The sequence below is a fragment of the Patagioenas fasciata genome, chromosome 15, assembly GCF_037038585.1.
Source record: "Patagioenas fasciata isolate bPatFas1 chromosome 15, bPatFas1.hap1, whole genome shotgun sequence".
NCBI classification, from domain to species: domain Eukaryota; kingdom Metazoa; phylum Chordata; class Aves; order Columbiformes; family Columbidae; genus Patagioenas; species Patagioenas fasciata.
Window position 1 is genome coordinate 6,903,170 of NC_092534.1, and position 27,280 is coordinate 6,930,449.

Below are 27,280 nucleotides of genomic sequence, written 5' to 3' on the forward strand. Positions count from 1 at the left end.
TCACCTCTTGCCTGTCCAGCGCTTTTCCTTTCTGAACAAAGTAATGACAGAATATAGGCTTGCAGAAGGAAAACAAGAGGAAAAAAATAGCAGTTTGCAGGGAAAGGAAAGAATAATTTCCCTCATTTGTATTTGTATAACATCAAGCTCAATCGTGATTAAAGACTTGGAACATCACAGCAGCGTGCCAATTTTGTCTTCCTATTTTAGCAAAGGATGGAGCATGTGGAGGTTCTTGGCAGCATCCCTTGACAGTAAACACAAGTGAAATCAACTTGTATGTTTTTAATTGATCTGGAAATAATACAAACATGTGAACAAGTAATGTAAATAACATAAAAATTAAGTATTTTAAATAAGCTTGATGTAACTCATTAGCAGTCATATTTTCTGTTTGTATTATGTTTCCTCCAAATCTGCCTGTCAGGCTTGCTTCATGTTAGACACCACATGATGGGAACCAGCCATCCTGTTCTGCTCTGTCACCTCTCTTTCTGCATCCAGCATGAGTGACACATTTTTTGCCAGGTGCTTGCGTAATACTACTCTTGCCATATGCATAAAAAATATTAGGACACAGGGAGCAGGATGCAGGGGTAAGTTTGTATTGAAGCATTTTTAACAGCTCACTGTACGAATCTGATGATATAAATTATTGCCTCAGTGGGAATTAGAGAATATGGCAGGTTAAAAAGCTGTTTAAAAACCAAAACAAACTGCTGTGGCACAACAGGACAGATTTCAGGCACAAGACACCTGGCAGCACGGCAGAGCAGAACCGGTGCTGGGGCTGCCCAATCCTCAGTGATTCCAGCGGTTCAGGCGAAGCTCGTTGCTGAGTGTGCTGACAGTGACAGTCCCCAACAGCAGGAACGAGGGGTGTTTTGCCTTGATGGACACACCACCATCCACCTCAGTGTTCTCTCATCCTGGCTCTAGTCTAAAGCAAACCTTGTATTTTACTCCACGGCCATCACTGCAATGCAGCTTCTTGGAGAGGGAAATAGGATTTTGCAGTCTGTGCTGGTGGAGGGAGAAGAGCGGAGGATGAGCTCGGCTCAGGTGAACTCGCTCCTTGTTTGCGGTGCGGTTTTACCAGGTAACGGAGTTATGGGGTGAAAATCTTCAGTTTGTTCCATGGTTTGGGCAGTGAGTTTTGTAAGGAGCTGGTGCAAGGTGATGCTTCTGCCTTGGCTGTTCTAAACAGCAGCTGAAGAAAAACATTAAAAGAGCCAGCTTGTGTTATTGAAGATGGGAGTAGAGGCAAATGGAGATAATGACAAGCAGTGCTGGGGCTGGATTCATGGTGTTTTGGGGCCTTTGATGGGGAAGAACTTTTGTGATCCCAGCAACTGTCTGTGCATTGCAGTAACTATAGCTAGCAAATCTTGTGCTTTTTTTCCTCCAATTATGAAATCCAAAATACCCCTTGTTTTTGAAGTGCCTTTTAGCAGCAGCAGGAGATCAGTGTCTACTTGCTTAAATTCTCATCAGGAATCTTTATTTTTACTTGACCAAGAAGGTAATTGGAAAATACCTCTTCTGATGCAACCTGTAAGATTTCTGGTGTTAATTAATTCATAGAAGTTGGACCATTGCATGATCATAAATTAGTTCAGAGTTTGTGCTTTTCCTTATCTGTGGATTTTGGTGTAGTTTGGACTTACTTTGGTCAAAATGATAGGACTGATGATTGAACATGGGTTCATGGGTAGGTGATATTTCAACAATCAGTCAAATGTGGTGGCTGCTCTGGTTGGACCCTTTGTTCCTCACATTGCTCAGTTGTTTCTTTTCCCTGGTGTACCTCGGTTTCTTTGAGCTGAAGTTGTGACTACACTGGATGCTGTGAAGGGTTTAGTGATGTCTCTTCTCCAAACCGGGAGTCTCTTTGGTGTGAGTGGGAGATGGAGCCATGCAGGTACAGGAGAGCTAGTGAAAAGGGAGTTCTACAGAAAAGATGCTGAGAAGATGCTGCTACCTTCGTCAAGCCCAGGGTTGGTTGTCTGACACCACACATCATCATTTCTGCTTGCAGCGCTTGCATAAAGCCTATTTTCTGTGCAGAAAATTTGCAGAGAAAATAATGTGATCAGAGTGATCTGATAAACTATGGGAAGCAGCTCCCGGGTCATTGTTCTGAATGGAAAAGGGAGGAGAAAGGAACTGTTTGTTACATCTGGTCAAAATCCATATGCAGCCTTGCATAACTGATCTCTGCTCTGGCTGCTGAGCAAGCTTGGCAGGCTTGAGCCACATTCCTCTCACCTGCTGTGAAACTTCAAGCTCTGGTTATCTCTTTCTGCCACTGTCACAAGTTAACAGCAAAATGGGAAAAGGGGCTGCTTGGGATAAAGCTGATACAGTGCTTCTAAAGGCTAACAAAGATTTAGTAATTTCTATAAGGAATTATTCAATTACTAATGAATCCTACAGTTGCATCCATTCGGTGAAACTCAGATTTTATGAAGGAGAAGAAAAAAATGCCTTTTTCTTTTTTTTCTGAGCTGTGACAGGGCTCTGCCGGGGGCTCCTGACAGGGCAAGATCAAGCACCCCAAAGGAGGATGGAGGGCAGCGCTCTGCAGGGAAGTGCTCGCTGTCCCATTGTGCCAGCGCTGCTTGCTTTCCCGAGCCAGCCTTAGAAAGATAAATATTTCCCTCAACAGATTTTTGTTAAATAAATAAATAAGCGGTTTAACCTAACTACTAGCTCCTTATTCCATGCTGACTGCATTCATCCTGGAGTACCTTTGTGGAGCTGCCGAAGATTTGCTCAGTTCTACCAGCCTTCCCAAAACTGGCCAACACTTTTTAATTACCTAAATGTGCCGCACAGAATCTTCACATTCATTTGATTTGTAGCTTGTATGTACTAGACTGAAAAAAACAAACAGTGCTCAGTCTCTCGTGTGTTACTATGAGAGTAGAGGGTGCAGTATAAATGTACCTTGACAAGACTTTACCAGTGAGCTTAGCCATTAACACACTTAGTAAGGTCAAATTTACCTTCTCAAATTTGTGTTCAGTACTTGTGTGAAATGTTGTAATGCAGCAGCTTCATTGTTTTTGTCAAATAGACAATATATAAGGAGTAAATAAGAACAGTTTATGCAGTAGCCATGTGTTGGTTTTTTTCCCCAGTGGGTAACTTTCAGATTTTGATAACCTTCAGTGAGTCCTGCAGTTGCCAGTTTTTCTACCTTGTTTTTAATTCAACAGTGTGCTTTGGCTCATTCACAACTTCAGTTCTGTGAATGGGCCCCGTGAAGTCAGAGGGACCGTTTGAGAAATGTGTCATGCTGAATCAGATTGGCACTGGTTTCTTGTCCATCTGGAGCCCAAAAATAATTTTCAAAACATACAAGGGAATTTAGCTACAGAGTCTATTGATTAACACTCTGTACATATCTGTGTTCGCTAAACTGTTTTGAAAACTGCCCAACTGCTGTTCTTTAACCTATTGTGTTAATAAACAGGCAGTAATAGGAGTTTTGAATAGTAGAAATACCTGGATGTTAGTGATGATGTTTGCGGTGAATTCCACTCAATTCATGAGGCTTTTTATTTCTTTCAAAGGAGAAAAACTACCTCTGTATGCTTAGTAACGTTATGGAATGCACTAGGGTAGGAAGCAGTCTTCTGACTGGGCACAGGTTGCAAAAGCTGCAGAGTGCTGGGTTTCCTGCAAAGCTAAGCAATCCCAGCTTTTCCCTGTATTTTCTGGTTTATGTTTGATGCAAGGGTTGACAAAAAATATCAGTCTACTGCTGAGTTACTTTCTCTCTGGAGGATGAGTTTCCAAGCAGTTGGACATGACCTGGCATAGCACGATGGGCCTGAGTCTCCAGGTGATTGACCGGAGTCTCCAAGTGATGTTGTCATATAAGTTGTTAGTGCCTGTGTTGGCACTTCACAATAAAGAAGTACTTTTCATCCAAGATAATTTGAATTTAGCCTCACGTCATGTAAGGTACCACTCAGCAGGGGCACAAGGATTCCTGTTCCATACTTCAGTTTCCCCGACTGCACCCTTAGAATCTGTGATCCTGATAATTCACTGAATAATTGTAGTAATATATTGCTTATACAAATCATTGCCTTTGAATCCGATGTTTAATATGTGGTGAGTGTAAATACCTACAACTTTTCTCACTCCTTGCCGATCTACTTTGTGATGTATCCCTGCACTAACCATCTGTCTGAAGAGGCTTATTGCACTTTCTGTGGTAGATTAGCGAGTTCACAAGTCCAGTTTAGAGCCAGCAGTTGTTTTACTCTCTGGCAACCAGTACAGGCCCATTTAAATATGTCATTTACAGTCTGTGTATGTAATTAATAATGGATTTTAAATTATGACGGTGAAGGATCAGCCTCAGTCTTTAATTTGGATCAAATCAGCAGCTTGCTACTTAAGAGTAATACAGGATCTCTCTTAAAAACAACTGCAGTTTGGGCTCCTTCCTTGGCAGCTGTGAGTACTCACATGGGAGCCCAGGACACAGCCTTGGGCGAAGAAGGGAACCGAAACAAGGTTAGCACGTCTGGTTCCTTTCCCTTCCTGGCATTAACGACGTTTTCATTAGCAATTTGTCTGGATGGTGATCAGTTGTCCACTGTGTGTAGAAGAGTTCTGGAGAGCAACGTGGTGACTTTACGCCCCGATATAAAAGGGCTGTGTGGATGCAGTCATTGCCTCTGTTGGTGTGTAAATTATCCGTGCCAGGATAACGTTACAGTGGGGAGAGACTGCAGAGTGTGCTCTGTCTACTGGAACAACTTTCTGTCCCTCATCATTCCTGTATTAGCACAGTAATCATCACAACATCCACCCCAAGCCAATAAATACTGCTGAGAGAAGGTGGAAGAAAGAAACGCAGTGCTGTAACAGCAGCACAAGCTGGAGTCACTAAATTGCCGGGGACCTTAGCTTCTTTCTATAAGCATTGCATCTTCTATCTTTGTCACTTGTTTCCATGTCTGTCCTTCCCTCTGTCCTAGGCCCTTCCTTACGCCGCACTGTGCCTTGTGCCAAGCCGCTGGTTCCCCAAGGACCAGGCTGCTCCCTCCTCTCCCTCCTTGCAGCACATGGGTTGCAGCCCCCCAGCCGGCCTCAAACCCTGTGCTCAAGACAGTATCCTGCCCAAATGTCACACCCCACAGCTAGAGCCTGTGGGAGACAGGGCTAACACAGGTCCCACAGCTGGGATCCGGCCCTGGGCTCCCTGCCGCAGGGCAGCCCTGCCTGTTGTGGGGCATGGAGCCTCCCCTCCTCTGCTCGAGTCATTTTAATGCCCTGATTACCAAAGTGGGTAACTCACCATCTTGCTTGTAATTACAGATTTTTCTCTGTGATTTTTTTTCACTCGCCGGTTGCCACAGCAACTGTGCAGTGGCTCGGCCGAAATGCTGTCACAGGGTTTTAAATCTGAAGCGACTCAGCCTTTTCCTGTGTTCTGGTGCATCTTCACTCTTGCCCTCCAGCACCATGGCTACCTGGTGATGGCATCTCTGCCTTGGCGGTGGTGTCCCTGCCTCGGCGATGGCACCTCACGTTCGCTTTCCCTGCATCCGCAGGTCTGAAGGGTGCTGTGGCCGAGCCACTGCTGTTATTCCCTGTGTACATCCAAGTCTCTCCCGTTCCCGTCTCAAACCGTGTGCAGGGGCAGGTGGTGTTGGGCTCTGTTGTGCTGCCTGTGCACAACTAGGAGTAACTGAAGCGAACCAAGGTTGTTTTGTGACAGCTGTGTGCCTGGGTGTCACCCTCAGGATATAGAATCATATGTGCAAACCAGAGTAAAATGAAGGGGTTTAAGGACAAAACCTGTTTTTCAGCTTCTATGATTCTTGAAAACTAAGAGGTTGTTTCAAACATTAACAGAGCCTGGCTCAGCATTTCAGAAGTTTTTCAGAAACACGCCGAGAAGGCATTAGGTGAACTGGGACTCCCTGGGGTCCAGCTGACGGGCTGCACCACGTGCCAGAGGTGCCGGAGCAGCAACGCGCAGAGCTATGATCTGGGTTTGAGGCGAATTGGGTGTTACCCTGCGCTGGGTGCAGCTCACGGGAGCTGGTTCCGTTAACTGGGGCATCCTCCGGCTGAGCTGGTTCCTTTAACCGGGGCATCCTCCGGCTGAGCTGGTTCCGTTAACCGGGGCATCCTCCGGCTGAGCTGGTTCCATTAACTGGGGCATCCTCCGGCTGAGCTGGTTCCTTTAACCGGGGCATCCTCCGGCTGAGCTGGTTCCGTTAACCGGGGCATCCTCCGGCTGAGCTGGTTCCATTAACTGGGGCATCCTCCGGCTGAGCTGGTTCCGTTAACCGGGGCATCCTCCGGCTGAGCTGCAGGGGGACAGCGGGGGTTCCCGCAGGCGCTCCTGTCCCTGGCTGCAGGAGCTGGCAGCGATGGCATTTCTCAGCGAGGCAGCCGGCAGCGGTCTGCTCTGAAGCGGAGGAGACAGCAGCACTTCCAACCAGCACCAGGCAGCAAACAGCCGAGCCCTGTAAGTGCCTTTGCCGTGTGCGACCGGGATCAGCGCAGACCTGGCCCCGTGTGCGCTGCGCTCGCCGTTCTGCTCAGACCAGCGCACGTCTCCATGTGTTTGCAGGCGTGTGTGGTGTTAAAACGTCCCTGTCATGCAGATTAACTGTTAGCTGTTCCCCGGGTTGTTTGCTGGATCCTTTACAAAAGAAATCTCCCGCATGCATCTGCTTTTCTGTGTTTTCAGCTGAAATGGGGGTCACCTTGAGAAACCAGAGTGCTCCCGTTTAAGATGTTTCCCTTGGTTTGGTGCAGGCTGCCTCCAAGTGAGCTATTTTGTGACTTCAGGAAGCAGAAGAATAAATTGTGCCTTTACAGTACATTTTATTTGATCCTATTTGTCTGTTTTCATGACCTCTGAGGAGGCAGTAGCAGGATGCTGAGGAACAAAATCTCACAAGGAATAGAACTAAATTTCCTTGGAGGAAGCTCCACTGGAGGGTATTTTGTAATACTGTGATTCTTCCAAAGCTACAGAATGATTGTGGAGCAACTAATGTGAAAAGCACAGCAGTGTCATCATTTCAGCTGTTTAACCCATTGAGAGCCAGGCTGGTTTGGTTTGGTAAATGTGTGGAAATTAACAGTTATGAATTGGATATGTTGTTGCCATTTGCATTTAAAATAATGGATTTGAAATATACAGGCTTGAAGAGGGATTCTTGTGGATAGCTCACTAGTAAAGTTCACTGAAATATCAAAGAGCAATTTTTTTGACTGGGAGCTGTTAAGGAATGACAAACTAAAAAAATATAATTTTTTTCAACTAACATTAGTTTAGTTGTGCTTGTTTTTTACTAACATTTATGTACAGTTATGCTGTTTATGTAGGTATTTTTAGCTGTGCATCTGGAGCTTGCCCTATTTCTAACAGATGCTTTTTAGACCCCATTTTTTCTTTTGCCGAGACGATGTGTTTCTTTCACCGGGAAGCTGTAGGCACATCTCATCCCAGCTTAGCTGTTTCAATAGTTCTTGAATCAAAAATGAGCTGCTCAAAAGTTCCATGTATCACCTGAATCCTAGGGTGCCATAATCGCAACATTCCCACCTGTTCTTATCCATTGGATTATGGACCAGGAGACTTTTCTTGGTCCAATATTTGTTGGAGGGAGGGAAAACTGCGACGAGGGCAGGAAGAATACAAAAATAGGTGTATTCATATCCAACCACGAAACCGTGCTGAGATGACATCTAAGGAGAACGTGGACACATGGGTGTAGTGACACTTCTGACTGGAGATGAGTTTTGAAACTTGGTGGAAGGACTGAAGGTTTCTGTTCTGGCTTCACTGCTGATTCAGCTCTGATTGTTGGTCTCCTTGGGCTGGTGGGTATTGCTGTGTTGTGGTGGACACTGAACAGCCCTTCTAAGCTACAGATGTTTGGGTTTTCCTCATGCATTTCATCTTCTTTTGGTCTCTTGTGCAGTTTTCAAGCAGCCTGACCTGAATGCCCGATTAATGTGGAGTGAGGTCAGGGAGCTGGGCAAAGAGCTGGTTTGTTAGGGACAGCTTATACTGTCCTGTGTGATATTTACTGTTTTGTCAGGACCTGAAACAAAACCAGTCTCCCCATTTCTGTTCTTCTGAACAATAGTGGGGACTGTTTGGTCCTGTTGGTGTTAATAAATAAATAAGCAACCATGAATAACAGACACTTGAGCTTTCCTTGTAACTATGACAACTGTGTCCTTGACAACTTACGTAGAATTATGGAGTTTCCAATTACATCCTGTTCTACGCAAAGTTGTTAAGGTTATTAGAGGCATAAATGGCAAAAGCAACTGTCAGCTTGTGGAGGGATTTCTGGCAAACCCCATTTTGATGGCAGATAGACGTTTCCATGTGCAGATGGCTGTTGCTCATTTTGCTGTTGGCATTTGGTGGGAAGTGCCTTGGTGGGCTCCTCTCCAAGGACAAGCTCGTGTTGTAGGTGACAGCCGCTCTCTTTCCCAGCTGCTGCCCGGTGCAGGTGCCTGTGACCACCCTGGCTTTTGGAGTGCGGGGCTGTGGCCTTTGCTTGAGCAGCTTGAGGAGCAGCTGGATTCTCTTTTCTGTGCCGGCTCACGAGGATGCTGCTCGGTACTGTTTTTCTGGAAGCTGAGGGTTTCAGCTCTGTTTTGTGCTGCGTTTGTGTAGATGCCGGATGGAAAATCTAATGCCGACCTAATATGAAAACTAGATGTAAATTTTCTTGCAGCTGCCTCTTAACAGGACTTTCCTATTCCTGTGATGATTTGAGATAGCCCTAGTCTAGCTATCAGTAGAAATTCTTGATGTTATGCTAACAAACTTCTCTTGCAAATACTGTTGTAAGCTAATTCAAATTGTTTTCAGAAATACACCTTTGGAAAAACAAATGAACAAACAAACACAACAAAAAACCAAGCCTGTTGAACTAGAAGCACCTGTTGTATTCCAGTGTGTGCACTCAGGCTTTCATAACTGCATAGTCTGTATTGAACTCTTAACTCTGCTTCTGGGACCAAGTGAATTGCAGTTAAATAAGTCAACATCCTGGCAGGTTTATTTATTTATTTACTTTGTTGTTTACTGCATTTAAGTGGCTAAAGCGGTAAGTGGGATTTCTGATGTCACCCTGCACCAGGTCAGTAACAACTGGTGAAGTCATTCTTTATTTTCCTGCTTTGCTGTGTTGGGTGTGGACAGTCCCTGTCTCCCCAGGGGAGAGTGGGCTGGTACTGAGTGATCACAGGGCATTTCCAAACAGCAAATGCTGTATACATTGAATATTTTTATGTAGATATTGCAATGCCATTAGGTTGCCCCATTCTTCCTCAAATGCAGATTAATGAAGGACATGATTGTGTTTAATGGATAAAGAGATTCAACTGTCTTTTACCTCACCCATACTTGTTGGTGAAATTTTGGGGATATTCCAAGCCCTGGGATCTCTTTGAGTTGTTTTTAGAAGTAAAATATTTGAGCTGCATCACTGAAGTTCTGAAAGATGCCTGTTCATGAACACTGGAAACCAGGAGGCTTGCCCCCCGTTAATAAACTACTTTGGGTTTTTATTATGTTTTTTTAGACAGGGTCCTTCAACTCTCTTTTGCAGGCCCCAGTTGCAGAATATATTATCTGCCAGAAGTTGGTGAAAACGATTAAAAGTGAGTAATGAGGGATTTTCAGGAGTTTATGGCGTGCAGAATACAGAAGGACTGGTTAAGATTTTTCCTTCCAACTTGTCACGCTGTTGCAGAGTAAAAGGTGCTTGGGATGCAGGAACGAGGCTGGAACGCTTGTCCCTGTCCCGCTCGAAGCCACAGTCCCATCCAGCTCTGGTTTTCGCTGCCTTTCTGTCTTTCCCCTCTTTCAGGACTGCTCATCTCATCTGGTTTACCACACGGCAGTCACTGCTTATGTTACAGGGTCTGTGCCTTCTTCTTCTCACTGCCCATGTCCTGTCCGCATTGTCCAAACTCTTTCCAGCTTGCCTGTCATATATTCAGCCTTGATTCTCTTCCAGAAAAGCTGCTTGAAGAGCACTGATGTGCAGCTGCAGGAGCGTTGTGGAGGTTAGAAAAGGAGAAACAAGAGCTCATGGAAGATAAACAACACAAAAAATAGGACCACTAATGCTTTATCACATTGATGGTCTTTGTAACTGTAGTTGGATTCACTCTTTGGTGAAGCCAAGGAAATTAACTTTTAATTCCAAGGGAAGATCAGCATTGCGCTATTTTCCCGCTTCCAGCACAGCAACCCGAGTGCTGCCAGGCTTTTCAACACTGTTCTTTTGTTTTAGTCTCAGAAACCATAGCTGACTTGATCTCTGAGTTTGCAGTTTCCTCCACTGTTAAAAAAACAGGTGCAGAAAATGCAGCGTCAAAGCGCGATGAGCTCTGAACTGCAGAGACTTCTCAGCTCTTCAGAAAACACCCTCCTTGCAAACCAGCCCCACCAGCTCACCTGCAGGATGCAGGGCGGGCTGTGGTGTGGAAAGCGGGGTTTTGCTTTTAGGCATAATGCTGGTGCTGCCTGTGGGCCCCTGACTGAGAGGATAGCTTGAGATATTTTAAATTTCACGGCAATTAACACATAGCACCACAGTACCCTCCCTGCTGTGCATCATAGAAAAGGAAAACAGCAAAAAGAAAAAGAATGAATTTGCCTTTTCCTCCCTGCTCCCCAAATACAGGTCATGAAGACTGGTGGAATAATTGCAGTGTGCAGCTAGCCCTGCTGTTTCTAAACCACTCAATTGTTCCTGGTTAAATGGGTTTTGGAGCAGCTGAGGGACAGATGGATGTGCCCCCGTGAATTTCAAACAGGCTTCTGTGTCTTTGGCGTGAGTTGGAAGAAGGAGATGCAAATCTGCAGCGCTGACTTCTCCTCCTGACTTGCAGAGTCTCTTCCCTGTGCATCTCCCGAGGATGCTGTCGGGGCAGATTTGGAAGCTGCAGTCTGGAGCACGGACGTCATGCTGCATTAGCTTCTCTGCTAGCAAGCAAGCATGTTACACAAACTCCTAGCTCGTATATTTTCGCTCTTTTATCTGGATCAAACTCCCCTGAATGCTGGGGTCCCTCTCTAATTTTTTTATTTTTCTAGGTGTTGCCCCTTAGAAACATTATCTTGTTAGCTCACAGAAACAGTGTGTGTTTATTTGTTCACAATAGGCTACTGCTGCTGAATGATTGTTTTTATTTCTAGTGACTAATTTTGCCTGTCAGAAATAACCACTCAGTACAGAATTAGAAGATCTGCTGTTAAAAAAAATACATCCAATTTCACATTGTGTGCATTTAAAAAAATCCACGTATCCTTATGTTTCATGTGCTCAATAAACTGTACTAAGCTTCCCCTTTTAAAGTAATTTTTCTTACTAGGAAAATGTGACTTGAGCTGTGTTTGCCACTGCATGTGTTTATGTAATGCAAAGTTACGAACAAAATATGTCCATATATATATTTACAAAAATATCTGCGGTATTAATGTATTGAAAATTCACTTCAGAATATCTGTTTTATACAGTCATCTGTAACAATGGCCTTCTCTGGCCCAGCTCCCATTAGAGGAAAAATATTTAAAGAAGACTTTTTTGAATCTGTTTTTTCTGTAAGGGTCTCACTTCTGTGAGGTGTAAGGTAGTGAGCATTTAATCACAGATCTAATCCAGACGTTGTCCTTCACATCCCCTGTACGGTCTGAGATCTGAAGTCAGTGGATGTTTTTTGTGCTGTGGGTGCACCAGGGTGATTTCTGCCGGCCGGCAAACTGTGCTGCTGCTGCTCACCGGGCTGGGGAGATGGTCCAGACAGGGGTTATGGAGGCAAAATTCAGCTGGTTATGATGATAACCAAGTAACACATGCTTAAACACACATACTCATCACATCAGTTGATCTCCTGTGAGAATCTATGTGCGTAATGGAGATGGAAAAGAAGTTGGGTTTAGTTATACTCAAATGGGATGATTAATTCTGACTCTGGACTAGAAAATGGTTAAACTTTTTATATAACAACTGTCAAGGAAAATTAGGGCTAAGCTACTTTATTTTTAAGCTTCTTGCTGTACTTTTTTTCTACGAGTATTTCAGAAAGCCAATACCATTTCCAAATATATTTTTGAGCCTCTTATGAATATTTTATTTTAACCATTAAAGGACTTAGGATAAACAGTAAAAGGTAGAAGGTAAAATAACATTTTCTGGGAACAAAGACAAGAGTGGTTTGCCTAGGGAAGGAAGAGGAGGTACCAGTGGATGCTGGTGATGTGGCTGGAGGGTTTATTTGATTTGTATGTGAAAAGGCATCTCATCATTCTGGGGAAGGTAGATTATTCAGTTTGTAGCAAAACATCCCTGGGAAATGACTGAAGGAGACTAGAACAACAAAGAGAACCTCGGTGGGTTGTTTGTTGTTTTAGCCTTCTGACATAGGTATGTTTGCGCTGCTCCATTTGTAAGTTCACGTTAGCTTTAACAGGCTCCTTGAGACATTTAAAAGGTGGCACTTTGCAAAACAAAGTTAAGGAGGGAATTGTAGGTTGCAGAAGTACAGACCAGATAAATAGCTCTGAGCAGAGGACATCAGTCAAGGTGCTGAATCCTTGTGAGAGGTACTGGGCTGGTTCACCCTCAACAGCTCTTCCCACAGTGGCATCTCACTGACCTACACTTGCATTTGGGTTTTCCTAGAGGATGGTCATGAGATGAGAAATTTTTTGGTATTGCAATATTTCTTTACGCATTGATTCTGCAAAAGTTAACACAACTGGAGAAAGAAACTGAGAGTGAAAAATTAATACATGAATTAAATGAATATTATAAGTGAAGTTACTCTTGTCTGAAAAAAGTAACTAGTTCCCTCTAGGCTTCTGGCCCAGAACTTTACAAAGCTAATCCAGCTTATTCCATCATGCACACAAGTGTTGTGCAAGTGTTTGCTCTCCTTGGCAGGTTTCAAAATACCTCGAATATTAAATTAAACTCAGAGCAAACTAAATGAAACCAGATACTCTGTTGATTGTCTGAGAAGGCGCAGGAATTTCCTTCGTACCTGAGTATTACTAAGTCTGTGACTTAATAGATCTCCATAGGCAAGAAGTTTTTTGTTTTCTGTTGCCAATTTTGAAAAAGTTCAAGCGTGAAGGAAAGCAAATGGTATCTTGGCTAAAGACAATACGAAAATTAAATTTCTGAAACATTAGTGTCTTTTGTATTAGATGAGATTTTTCTCATGAACTTAGATCTAATCAAAATAACAGATTGGCTTGAGGGATGGACTGGAAACAATTTTTTAAAGGTTCAACATAGTCCACATACATAGAGAAAGCAGAGAAGAAAAACAAGGGAAAATAGATAATGATCTTTAGTCCCTGGCCCTGCTGAGGCTGGGAGGTTCAGATTTAGCGTAAAATCTTGCCTCAACAAGACCTAACATCAGACTTAGGTCTCAATCCTGAGACTGCTCTGAACATCAGCAGTAATCCAGCAAAGTGCTTTCCATTTCTTTGGGTTGAAATTAGTGATGGGGAAATGGAAATGAATGGCACAGTAGTATTGGTTGAAACCACAGGGACATGAACAAGTGTTTGCTTTTCTTTTTTTTTTTTTCAGAACATCAGCCAGAAAGACGTCTCTCAAGATTGAGTATTTCTGAGTAAAGATAAAATGGCATCGATGTTGCTTAGTCGACAACTGACCTGTTGCCTGCAGCAAAACTCCAGGCTGCTTCTATTTGGTAAGGTGTTTTTTTTAAATATTTTCTTGGTTTGTGTTTGATAAGCATTCACTTTATGCTCGTGGAGCAAATTCCAGTGTGAACACTGCTGGGATTTGTCTGATGGTGTTGAATGTTGCAAAACTTGAAGAATATATTCTGCATCTTAGATAATGACTCAGTCGTAGTCCAGAAGTGGCCCACAATGGTGCTGGGTTTTTTTTGTTGTGTGTTTTTTATTCTGCAAACAACAACTTATTTAGTTAATAATTTGTGCTGTGAACATGCTGACTGAAACAAAGCTTGTCAGCCCTTGGAACTCTGCTCTTCCAGAGCTGCTTTCTGATGTTGTGTGGTGCAGAGATGGAACAACCATCCAGCAAAATCAGCCTTTTTTGTCTTTGTGCTGTGTAATGTGACCCTGCCTGTCCTCTCTCAGGGGGGGGTTTTGTGTGACTGACACGAAGAGGAGGATCTTGCTGGGGTGTGTTTCTGCCTGTAGTTGGCTCTGGTTTGAAATAACTTACCACACAGCATCAAGCTACTTTCTCCTACATGTATAATGACAAGTTCTTGCTTGGCCCTAGCTTGTAATTTAGCATGTGTGTGTATGTTAAGCTTGCAATCTTTGTGAAATAGGTAGAAAAACTAAATTTTTATTGGACAAAGCACTGTAGAATGTAAGATCTAGCATCCATTTCATGTGCTCTTACACTGAATGCAGTATGGCTGGATGGCCACCTATGTGTCAATATTAATGTTTCTTCTCTTCCCCAGCCCTTCTTCTGCAGTGCCACTGTGCTCCTTCTGCCACGGCCAGGCAAACACAGGACCCTTCCCTTTGCTCAGAAACTTAAACGTAATTGATTTCCTTTTAAATAATGCACTTTGGAGGGCAACTGACCTTTGGGTAAAGAACACAAAACCTGGTCTTGTAACTATTGGGCAAGTATTAGGTCAGTGTTTCAGTACAGAATGCGCTTCTATTGATGGGAGCGACGCACTGGTTCCCTGCACAAGAGAGGGATCGTTTGGTCGATCGCAGACAACAGAAAGCCCTTGCAGCAGCCAGGCCTTCGTTAGTTGTCAGTCCTGTGGGCTAATGTGTTACCTTGGTATCACTTGGTGCTCCCTGTCACTCCATGCGTCTTGCACACTGTGCTGCTCTCAAACACAAATACATTGCAGTTGTGCGAGAGACTTGAGGGCAGACGTGCTCTAACTCCCTCTTCCTTTCTCACCAGTGCAGTGCAGGTGTAGATCTTCAGTAAGAAAGGAGAGCAACCCTGGGCTCCATTAATGCATTTTTGCTTTCAAGAAAAACCTGCTAAAATATTGAAGCAAAGCGTAGAGGGCCTTGGCTGTGGGTTGCCTGACAGACCAGTGGTCTTTGGGACTGAACACTTTGTGTGTGTGTCCAGGGATGAGAGCAGTTGGAGCAGGAGGAGAACCCCTCACCAGAAGGAGCTGTATCACAGCAGATTTTTAGCGTGTGACATTCCTGGCTGGCAGATGTTGTGCTGCAAATTATGGAAGATGTTATGATTTATTCGGCTCACAAGATCGACATGAAAATTAGTAGTTGGGTGCTTCTGTAACAGCTGAAGAGATGATGTGGGATAAAGCTATAGTGGGGAGGGGAAACTGTTCTTACTCTTTTTTATGGGAGTTTCCACTTCTGTACGACCCGTTCAGTTTTGGATTTTGTCTTTGGAGAATCCTGTTCCGAGAAAATCTCCAGTGTGTATGTGGGAGTACTGAAACACAGACAGTCTCATGTGGAAGAGCTGCTGATCTTACAGCGTAAGCACTGTAAAATAGCAATCTCAGTTTTCACAATATTATGCGATAGCTGTGTTCGTTTTCCAAACATCTCTCGCTAGCCTGGCCTTTTGCCATTCCCTTTGAGGATCTGCTAGTAACAGATTCTACTTGCAACACCTAAAAGAGGACTTGGGGAAATCGCAGTCCTCCTACTTTTGGCTGTCAGGGCCTCCACAATTCTGTCTGGAGGGTGGTTTGGCAGGCGCTGTGGAGTGGAGGCAGCAGGTGAGCACAGACACTGCGGTTCTGCACGGCACGGGGCAGCGGTGCGGTGGCACGTGGGGAGCGCTCACTGCACTGCCGGAGCAAAACACTCAGGAGATCTGGTGTGCCAGCCTTTGTTTTTACTTATCTTCTTTTAGTTTGTTTGTTTGTTCTTCTTGAGGTAGTTCCTTCTCTTAATTACACTGATGTAAGTTCAGTGCCTCTGCTGGAGTTTCTCCCGGGTGATATTCAGTTGTTGTATGCTCAGGAACTGTGATTATATGAGTGTTACTTTTGGTCAAACATATCAGGGGTTTCTCCGGAGGCCTGTGTTGAACCTGGCTCTCCCTGGCAGAGATCACAGCATAGCACACAGACCTGATAGCAGTGGTGCTCTCCGTGACTGCCAACATCACAGCATGGTACAAGGGTGCACTTGTATTAATTGTGTTGCTGTAGCAATTTGGTACTGTGTTAAAAATCGCTGAGTGAGACACCTGCTGAATTATGACAGGAGCACAGAAAAGAGAGGTTGGAAAACGAGCTCTTCTGTCCGCTGGCAAATGATGGCATCCTGTTAGATGAAAAGGAAGGGTGTGATAATTTGCTGATGTTACTCAAGTGTTAGAGAGATGGTGTGTTACACAGAGCTTTGAGAAGTCTGCATGAAGCCAGAAAAGTAGCATTTAACTTACTGCACCCACTCTGTTTAAACAGGATGGGTAGAAAATTCTCTGCAAATAGTGCAGCCAATGTGCTCTCTGGTAATTAGGTTCATTAATAGTACATGTGTTTGATTTTTTGACTTTTGCCATGATGTGAAGAAAGAGCTTTGTTTACCAGGGGAAAGAGCGTGCTGTTCTCTGTCATATTAGCTAAATGTGATTTAAGAGCTTTCCTAATGCTTCAGACAAACACTCTGCTGTAGCCCATTAACTCTACACACTGAGGCCACATTATTTGGTCCTGATCTTAAGCTAATATAGCATAAGAAACCGTTTTTCTATTGCAGTTTGATCATAGACCTCAACAGCGGATTGACTTGGTCCATTGGCTCAAAAGCATAACTTTAATTAAACATCTCGGTACTGATTTACATACCAGTTATAGTGTAATATGAATTTAAGAATAGCAACCTAAAATTATATTTAAAAAAAAATAGGTGAGAATATTTAGGCCCATAATATATTTTTGTTGAGTTTCCACCTTTCGTTTTGAATAAATTTTAAAATGGAAAAGGCCCATGACCATTGGCTGTTTACATGGAGGAGCTAGAGCAGTACAGGTACATCAGGATCAAGTGGCGGGTTATCGTGTGCATATGCTGTCAGTCCATCACTGACAAAGTCATAATAACTGTGCACACTGTGGAGATCTCCTGGAGACTTTTAGCTCCCCGATTTGGGGAAATACGGGTCTCACTTGACCTTTGTGGCATTTTCTGTATTCCAGATCTTTTCTTACAAAGGCAATGCTGTTGGTTCACTGGAGGACCAGCCACCAGGGATTTTTAATTCTTGAAAATACTTTGCTTGGACATAGGACGAATGCCAATTTTTATCTGTCCCATCTCTGCTGTGTTTTGGAGAGGCAAAGTTCAAAACCAGACCTGAACGTCTTAAACTTGTTAACTATCAAATTGGAGTAGCCCGCGTTACAGGGTGACTTCAGGGTTACTATTGCAGGGGAAGCTGATATTAAAAAGTCAAATGGGAGTAATTTGGGCTAGGTTGTAAAGTACGTTGAGTACCTTCAAGACAGAAAAGCCAACTGAGCTGAGCATTCTGCAGTTCACTGTGGATGAAACAAGGCAGTGAGTGATCTGATTTACTTGTATTTGCACCATTAAGGGGATGTGATACTGACACCGAGAGGGGGGAGCAAGAGGCAGAGCGGTGTCTCAGGTCTGAAATCCTCCTCAAGGCAGAACAGCCTGGGTACTGATGCAGGTGTCTGGGTGTCCGTCACACGGTGTCCCAGTGCTCGGAAAAGCCTTTTCCGGAGGGCAAGCCCCTCCAGAGCTGTGCCCTCTGTGCGGGGCCTCGGGAGCAAGGGCAGCACCACGCATTTGTCTTCTTAAAATCTGAGTTGTTTTATTTATTATTAACCAACCCTGTGAACAAATATGCATCTCAGATGGGCGGTGGAGTGGACTATTTGGAATAAATCTGTTGACCTTGCTAGAAACTGTGTGAGTTTGTGCCGATCATTTATATTATACTCTCAAAGGGAGAAGAGCTACATTAAAAAAAGAAAAAGTTTGAGGATTAACTCTATTTTTGCTGTCAAAGGCTCTGTTTGAATGTTGAGGTTTTGATTTTTTGAAGGTTTTATTCTAGCCCGTATTCTTCAGTCTCTAACTAAGAGGAAGAAAAAAAAAGCACTTTTCAGAATTTTTGATCTGGCAACACAGGGCATTTTCATTTTATTTATGGCAAGCTGTTACTTCAAATTCAAACCATAGCGTTTGCCTGAGCTGCGAGATCGAATGACTCCTTGGCAAGTGTAACTACCAATAAATCAGTATAGCTGCCATTGTACTGGTGTTAATAAAATGAGATACTCTGTGGGCTCCTGAGAACAGATATATGAAATTAAATTTGTATCAGTGAATCAACCTAGAAATCGTTTGCTTGTAGAGCCTGATGATGTGTAGCATGCTTTAGGAGATAACAAGCAAATGAAGGGAAACCAGTCACTTGTGTTGCTTGGTTTTTAGATGGCTGTGGTTCACAGACTTACTGAAGACGATGGTGATTTGGGTAATCTGCTCCTGAGGCTGTTGCCGAAAAACATAATGCCTCATAAATTGACCAACATTACTAACTTGATTAAAATGATCTTTAAAGCAGCTCTCCTTTGGCAAGAGCTGTATGTCTTAGTTTCACTTGACCAGTCTGTGCTGTATATGAAACCGTGTTGATAGACACAAGCTGTGCCAGTGCAAGTTACTGCAGCACCCACAGCAAAGTGCCGGTTGTTGATGGCTCCTGTGTGCCCTTAGCAAATATCTGGTTCAACATACCTGTGCAGAAGAGGCTGAGGCATAAACAGGAGCAAAAAGATGCTGATGATCTTTGTTACACAGCCTGGCTGATGGAAGCAACCTCCTCTTGACTTGTCATGTTAAACAAGTTAGGAAAACAGTAGAATGTTCTCCAAATGAATTCCCTGTCGTACAGCTGCATAAATAAGTGTTTTTGTAGGGAGACTGTGCCCTTTACAATATCCACAACAGAACTTTCTTAGAGCACTAATTAAACTCGTATTTGATTTAGAATCCTCATCTGTTAAAATATTTCACGGGTTGTCCTTTGGGGAGATGGGAGAGGGAAATGTTCTGCAGGTCTCACAGGTGATGCCCAGGTGACGGCGCGTCTGGGTTTTAGTGCTGACGATCAGACATCTGGCATGTTTGCAGGGCTGGCTTGGTTGTTAGCAGGAGAGGAAATCTTTAATCGCTGTCCAAGCGAGTGCATTTTTATGGGAACTCGGGCAAAAAGTCAAGGCCAGCGGTGTCCCTGTGCAAGCTGCTGCTGGGGATTGCTGCGACTTCCTTGGGGAAGGAGCAGGGTGCACAACAGGGTTCTTTTGGTCTCTTTTCCCCTTTTAGACTTCACAGTGCATCTACTAAATCTGCATCTTTATTGGCTACAAATTGTGTAGCTTGTGATCTTTTATATGCAGTAGCTTTTTTTTTTTTCCAGCGGAGCAGTTGTCACGCGGTCCCCAATTTACATGAACGACACAAAAATGAAGCGGCATTGCTGTAACGAAACCTATTAATAGCTTTGCGGAGGGCACTGACGCATCTCAGATAGAATACATGGAATTAAAACTGAGGAGAATAATCACCTTCGCAGACGACGTTTTCCCCAAATGAGCAGTGACTCTAAGTGCTCAGATAGAGATGCTTTCACAGGGCTGTGATTTTTCAGATAAAATTTCAGCTCGGTGTCTCACTGATGAGAAAGGGAGTGAAGGATCTTCAGTTTGGGTTTTCCAGATTGCACCAACTTAAAATGCCTGTCGCAGACTAAAGTTCTGCCCTCGTCTTTCAGGTGTTGATATGGTACAAGTGTGATGCTCCTAAATTAAGCTTATGAAGGTTAATTTGTGGATGCTGTCACGCTGGGTAAAGGTTTGCAGGTGCTTCATGACAAAAAATAATTGTTAAGAACGTTAGTTGAGGTCAACACTTACCCACGGTGTACAGAGCAAGCTCTTGCTGGTCACCTTGGCAGAGCTCTTCAATCCGTACTTGCTTTGTTGCCAATGTACAATTCCCATATTACCCTGTAATCCCCTCATGGAATATCCACATATTTGGAATATATATCCTTCCCAGAACTGTCTCAGTTGTATCAACTGTGCCTAAACCCTGTGTTTTCAAACAGTTACTTCAGAAATAGGAGCAGAGCCTGTTACTGATGAAGCGCAGGAGATTTTTGCCTTTTAACTAAGATGTTGAGTTTACTATGATTCCTCAGTTATACAGATGGATGAAGAACAGCAAGGTCAGAGGCAGAATCAGAGGAAAAACCCTCGCTATATTTGACCCACACGACAGAGCTGCAGTGCAAGACACTGATTCACTTCAGATTTTGAATTTGTTTTGAACACAGCCTTTACCTTTGGGACACAGATCTTTCTCAAACGGTATCCTGTGAGCTATCACAGAACGTCATGGTGTTTTTTACCTGTGGGGTCCATCAGGCTCTTGGATTATTGCTGACAGTGAATGAAGCCAGCTCTGCTTAGGAGGGGGGAATTCACAACAAAGGCTTGTTCAGGGTGTAATGGGCAGAGCAACAACAACAATGGAAACGGGTCTGCTCTTAGTCCTCCTGTCCTTCACAGGATCTGCCTCTGTTTCTCTAGGGCTGCCTTGTCATTTCACTCGATTTTTTTTTTAAAGCCACCTCACTAGTATTATATTTTAACACTTGTCAAAGATGAGGCATTCGGTCACTTCAGACAGTGCAATGTAATCGGTCTTATCTGTCAAGTGTTCTCAGTCAGGTAAGGTATGTATATTTATTCTGAGAGGAGAGCACAGAGAATATGTCCTGCACTCAGGTTTTCATTATTTCTTACAGGACACAGATACATCAGTCAAGCTGCAGCTAAAATTGATGTGGATTTTGATTATGATGGACCTCTAATGAAGACAGAAGTTCCAGGACCACGATCTAGAGTAAGTTCCCAAAGTCTAATGGCTTGTATTTTTTTTCTTTAGCTGTGTTTAACTTGCTAGAACACAAAATTCATTCCAAACCTTAAATCTGATATGAATAAACATCAGTTCACAACAGCGTAGGCCCACTTTTATCAAGATGCCGAGAATTAAAAGCTCACGAATGAAATGCCCCACAGAGAGATCTGAATCTCAGCTACCAACTTCCTGTACGAAGTAGCTGAAAGAAAAAAAGCATCAGTTTGATTAAACATCTCATCAGACTTGATTACTTGTGCTCCTGCTGAAAACAGATACTTAGTTGGCTTTTTATGATGTGAAATAATGCTTTGGTTTTGAAAGGAAGCAAGATTTTCAATTTGCTGGACATGGCTTTACTCTGGCAGAGCCAGTATTTATGTGTGGTGGGCTTGGTTTGGTTTGGTTTGGTTTTGTGTGTGTTATTGTGGGGTTTTTGTGGTTTTGTTTGTTGTTTTTCTTTATTTTATTAAAAAAAAAAAAAAGTCTTTCTAGAACCAGTGTGCCAGAATCCTTTCTGTGTACCTCTGGCTTCTCTTATTTTCAGATTTCTCTCTTGTTTTCTTAGTTCAGTTGATGAATATAGAAGAGGCAGCTTTCCCATTTTGGGGTTTCACAATGACATTGTGTATGCAGCCCCTGTAGCTCTGCGTGCCACAGTTCATAGTTTTGACTGTCATGGTTGCAAGACGCACTGTGAGAGTTCATGTTGCCTGGTGAGCACACAGGGCTCCAAGCTTTGCACATGGTTTATGTGATCATACAAAGAAACATACGTTCTTCTTCAGTATTTGGTAATTACGTTCCTGAGACTCTTTGATGTTTGCTTTTTCTACAGGAATTAATGAAGCAGCTGAATGGAATTCAGGTAATGGTCAAGTTTTCTGACTTTCAGGAGTGTTAATACTGTGATTTCAGACCTTGTTTTAAAATCTTGTTTTGTATGTTTATTTTCATACAAAAAAAAAGGTGAAACACTGACTCTAGGTTTGCATGCTGAGTGTATTATGTATGGGATATATGTGCATTTGAATAAAATCTTTTGTAGTGTATTTTGGATACCTTAGTTATACCTTCCCACACACTGCTACTTTGTAAAGTATCACTTGTTTTTTCCTTTAAGAACGCAGAAGCTGTACACTTTTTTTGCAATTACGAAGAGAGCCGAGGGAACTACCTGGTAGATGTAGATGGCAATCGCATGCTGGATCTCTATTCTCAGATTTCCTCCATCCCAATAGGTAGGAGACAGTCGTACCAAATTTTTTTGCTTTGTCCTCGATCTATTGTTTTCTTGTCTCAGCCACTGCCAGAGAAATTGGTTGATTAACTGAAAAACCCCAAGGCTGACATAACATATGCCTCATTGCAATCAGGGTGCACCTCACTCCTGCATATTATGGACTGGTGGGTTCCAATAGCTGAAGAAACTACAAATGCAATACTTGCAGCTCACTTGAAGAACATCGTGGTACCTGGAAGAAGCTCTAGTGTTAATCTTAGTTTGAATATGAATATGAACAAGTTCCACAGTTTAGGTGGTCTTTGTTCGCTTGGATTTGTGCACTTTCTGATTCTGTAACAGTACGTTACTGTTTCAGATGTCAACAAACATGACTTAAACACTTTAACATAAAATGATGTGCTTTAGTTAACATTTCTATCTCAAAATAACTGAAAAAATTAGTGAGCCATGAGGGCTCCAGTAGGATGAAACAAGACCAAACACTGAACACTGGTGCTGAGTGAAAGCAAAGGTGGCAGCTCAGCTGGGCTGAGGGACCAAACAATTGCCCTGTCAAATACTCAGGAAGGTCAATTGATGACTTTTATTTTTTTTTCAAGAAGGAAAAGAGGCGAGGCAGAGATGCAGGCCCCGGTGACAAGGAATGTTGGTTTCAGTAGGTGTTCAGTTTTTGTTCCACATCCATAGTTCTTCTCTGTTGCTTAAAAATACATTTCTGCAGAAGCAAAAAGAGCAAAAGTGCTGGTATAATTTAAAAGGTAGAAGTTGTGCTATGTATAGAAACAGTGATGACTCAAAATCATCCCTGCGGGCCTCCTTATTGGGAAACAGAATTTAGTGATGTTCAGGTCATTGCCAAATTTTTGGTATCTTAAGACCTTGTGACTGCAATGGGTTTTCAGATATCCCAATCTTCTTTGCAGACAGGTAATATTTTTGCTCTTGTGTAGCACCTCAATACATGTGTAATTATTCCAGAACTCTTCAGCATTTGTTGAAGAGAGGAGACTGAGGGGTGACCTCATTAATGTTTATAAATATGTAAAGGGTGAGTGCCAGGAGGATGGAGCCAGGCTCTTCTCAGTGACAACCAGTGATAGGACAAGGGGTAATGGGTACAAACTGGAACACAGGAGGTTCCACTGAAATATGAGAAGAAACTTGTTCCTAGTGAGGGTGGCAGAGCCTGGCCCAGGCTGCCCAGGGAGGTTGTGGAGTCTCCTTCTGTGCAGACATTCAAACCCGCCTGGACACCTTCCTGTGGAACCTCAGCTGGGTGTTCCTGCTCCGGCGGGGGGATTGCACTGGATGAGCTTTACAGGTCCCTTCCAACCCCTGACATTCTGGGATTCTGTGATTTTAGAGGCTGCCCTGAGATAACTTTGTCACCACTGACATGGAAATGGGTGAGACAAAAGAGCACAGTGCTTGTGTGCCGATGCTCATCTAATTGAAACAGGACTGGATTTTAGCTTTCTAGGAGAGGATGTGCACTCAGTGTTCAAGACCTCCCATTCTTCACACAAGAGCTGCTATTTGGAGAAACTAGTGTGTGATCATGTAGTTAAAGGAAAGTCAGTACATATTCCAAATGAGTGAAATTAAGGTTGTGCAGACAATGCACTGAGGCTTTCTGACCTTCTAGTGCTTGATGGTGCGAGTGTACCTCTTTTAATATAGTTTTTGTGTATAAAATATTTAATTATTACTGGGGAAATAGTTTCTTATTGGAGAGAATTTTTTGTTCAGCTATTTATTAACAGCTGAACAAATGCAGTGTTTATGCATCCAAAAAGCCACATAACTTTTTCTGACTTTTCTTATCATAATGGTAAGTTAAAGGAGTTTATGGCTCATCTTGTGGGGGTTTTTTCTGCATTTTTCTCCTGTTGTCTAAATGACAGTTAACATATGCTGCAGCTGTCTGATAACAGGATCTGTTATGACCAGAATCCAAGTAAGATACTGGTTCTTGGATGGCCACCTGTTTCATTTGGCCTTTCTCATTTCTTCTCCAGCTCCTCTTGACGGCCACCTGTGTGCCAAAGGTTTGCTTCTCTTTGTAGGTTTGGGGACAGCATCTCCTGTTGGGGTTTGGACATATTTGTTAGCTCCTTGTAGCTTTCTAATGACGGAAAACCTGTAAAAGGAGGTTGCCTGAATGGATGCCAACCACAAATAGGAACTGTAGCCAACTCTTCCTTACAGTCTTGGCTGGAAAATACAATGAGATTACATAATCTGTTACTTCAAACCAAAGGTGAAGCTGCTTGCTACATTCACTCTGACATCCTATCACATATTAAGGCAGCGGTGAGTTTCAGGGTTTGAAAGGAGAGAAAAATTAAGTAAACAAAGTCCATAGTTCACATCTTTGACCTAATTTTTCCAGGCTATTTAGCTTGTTACATGAATTTATTTTTCTTAAATCCTGTGATTTAAAATAGGATTTTGATGCTTTTAGCTCAATTCCTTCCCTCCCAGTGATAACTAAACTTTTATCGAAGCAAATATTCAGGAAATAAAGTGCAATCTGGAGTGGGAAAGCTACTTGAAATGAACATTCTGGATGCTGACAGGTAATTCTCAGGAATGCAATACACATTCTTCTTGTCAGCTCCTGCTGATAATATAATGGAACTTATATGTGAATTAAGTATAGGAGAAAAGGTGCTTTATGCTGCTTTATGCGAGGTGTTGAGAGACTTGAAACCTCTGCTTGCAACCCAAGTGCAGCACAGGCAACAAAACTGCGCTACCTGCTAACACTGTGCTGTCTGTGGACGTTTGTTCGCAGACTGCTCCTCCCAAGCCCTGGAAATGAGAAGGCAGCTCATAGCTGCTCAACTCCATGAGAGTGAATTTCAAATGCATATGAATAAATTGCCTGCAAGATGGTTAGCATAACCCTTAAACATTTCACTTGAACCTGCAATCAGTTCCAGTTGGTCTAAGAGATCACTTAGTTTTTTGGAACCATCTGTAATAATGCCTGGTTTGGTTAAAATTGTCTAAAACCCTGATTCTTCCTATCTGTAGCACTGTTATTAATAGATATACTCATAATGTCATATGTGACCATAACTGAACTGAGATGTATGCACTCTCTTGAGATACATACACTAGTCGTGGGGTGTAATAGCACTGGCTTCTGCAGTTTGCTTCTCTGCTTGACTGAAACTGTTGACGTAGACATACGACTCCGGTTCCTATAGCTGATCCTCAGCTAAGCCATCTGGTTCCTCCCTCGTGTGGAAATGTCTTTGTGAGAATAAGCTGGTTTTTTTGTCCTAGAGGCCATGTTGTTCAGTCACAAAGGAACTGTAGTGCAGTGCTCCATACAGCTGCTCAGAGAATGGCTCTGTTTTGTGTAGCAACAAGAAGTAAAAGGCAATTTAACACTTACAGGCTGACCTGAATCTAACTGAACACACACCATTAATTTATTTTTTTTAAGTTGTGCTGAATGACAAGACCGAGTATCTGAAGCTGCAGAGGTTGCTAATAATGTCCCTTTTGGTGACAGGGTTAGGTTCTAGACTGGGACACCAAAATAAGATCACAAGCTGCTTGCTAGTCATCTGTGCTTATCTCTCTGCAAGTAAATCTAATAAAACCTTTTATGAATCTGTCAGGACTCCCCAAGATTTAATAATGATCTGCTACACTGGAATATATTTATCAGCAGTGGTTGAGAGGTAATAAGTGCTTGTGTGGAAAGATAAGAATTAAATTATAGAAAACCTCTAGGTACAGATGTTCTGGGCTGCTTCTTGCTGAAAAATACAAATTAAAGCAGATTTTTAGCACATGGATTTTGGGAAGCTGTAACAAAACAAACTTGCATCCGATCTGCTTAATGGTTAGAAACCCCATGGAGCCAAATGCAAGAGGAGATTCTATCGATGTGTTTACGAGCAAACACTCTGGAACAGCAAGCGGAACAATCTGTTTTTCAGTGCTGGGAAGGTCTGTGTTTGTTTGGGAGACACGGAGAGGTGTACTTTGGCATTAGTGGCAGCTGCCTGCTGCTCAGTTCAAATGGGTTCCTTCGGCTTTCTCCATCTCGTTATTTTAGCAGCTTCAGTTTTTGTTCCTTTGCAGACAGGCGCATTCCTGAGCCCGGAGGACATGTACTTTCTGTCGCATCGATCTAGACACACAGCAGGAGTGATGAAGAGGGTGCCCTCTCTGAAGAGCCAGCTCTGGCACTTCTTAAAGGAATGTATTTGATTTGTAAAGCTACAAACTCTTGCATTGGTCATGTCAGTGAAACAAGTTGCTGTCTGTCTGCCTTCTCAGCCTGGACCTTTTTGACTTTGTCTACCATGGTTATTTAACCATTTAGTTCTTGCCGGCGTTAGTTCTGTGACTGTGAACCCACATAGCAGTTCAGCATCTTCCTGCACGCAGACCTGCTCTTTCGGGAGGAACTGGGCTTTCAGGGCTCACTCTCATTCCACCGGATCCTGTTTGAGGATTCGCCAGCAGAACAGGAGCGTTGCGGGGAAGAGCAGGGACTCGGCCTGAGGAATAAGGGAGAGACATCTTGAGCAGGTGGGAAGGGATAAGTTATGGGTAATGGAAACCTTGAATCCGTTACACAAGAGAAGATGCAAAGATCTCTGTGTTCTCCACACATCTTAACACCAACAACAGAATTACACATTTTTACAAGCAATACCAGAGCCAATGGTTCAGGTTCCTATGCAATGGTGGCTCTTTATAACAAACTTCTGTCTGAAACAATAGATATCCCCCCAAAAGTGCTCCAGCTCCCCATGGCACAGCTTCCAGCTCATAGTCCCTCTCGCCTGACAGTTCTTCCCGTGACAGCAGACACAATGCAGATTTAGTTGTCTGTGTCCCAACTAACCACTTGTATTATCTTCGTAATAATTTTAACAGATTCTTTGCAGCATGACATGCAGTTAAAACAGTCTGCCTATTTCCTTGTTTTGAACTAAAATGTCCAAAACTGAATTTATAATTGATTTGTTAATGCAGTAGCCTAATGCTTCATCGCTCAGACAGGATAATCAGGGCTATTGTAATTCAGCGAG

At 43.1% G+C, this 27,280-nt stretch overlaps 1 protein-coding gene across 3 annotated transcripts in view; it reads left to right on the forward strand.

The window, feature by feature from the left end:
• The window catches only part of ABAT (4-aminobutyrate aminotransferase), a 49,478-nt gene that overhangs the window by 7,909 nt on the left and 14,289 nt on the right, over positions 1–27,280 (forward strand). For all 3 annotated transcript variants that reach the window (XM_071815207.1, XM_065850281.2, XM_065850282.2), the window contains 4 exons: positions 13,626–13,749; positions 20,856–20,953; positions 21,810–21,839; positions 22,095–22,212. In XM_071815207.1, coding sequence (XP_071671308.1) covers positions 13,680–13,749; positions 20,856–20,953; positions 21,810–21,839; positions 22,095–22,212 — 316 coding nt within the window. In that variant the 5' untranslated portion in view covers positions 13,626–13,679. The remainder of the gene's footprint in view (positions 1–13,625; positions 13,750–20,855; positions 20,954–21,809; positions 21,840–22,094; positions 22,213–27,280) is intronic.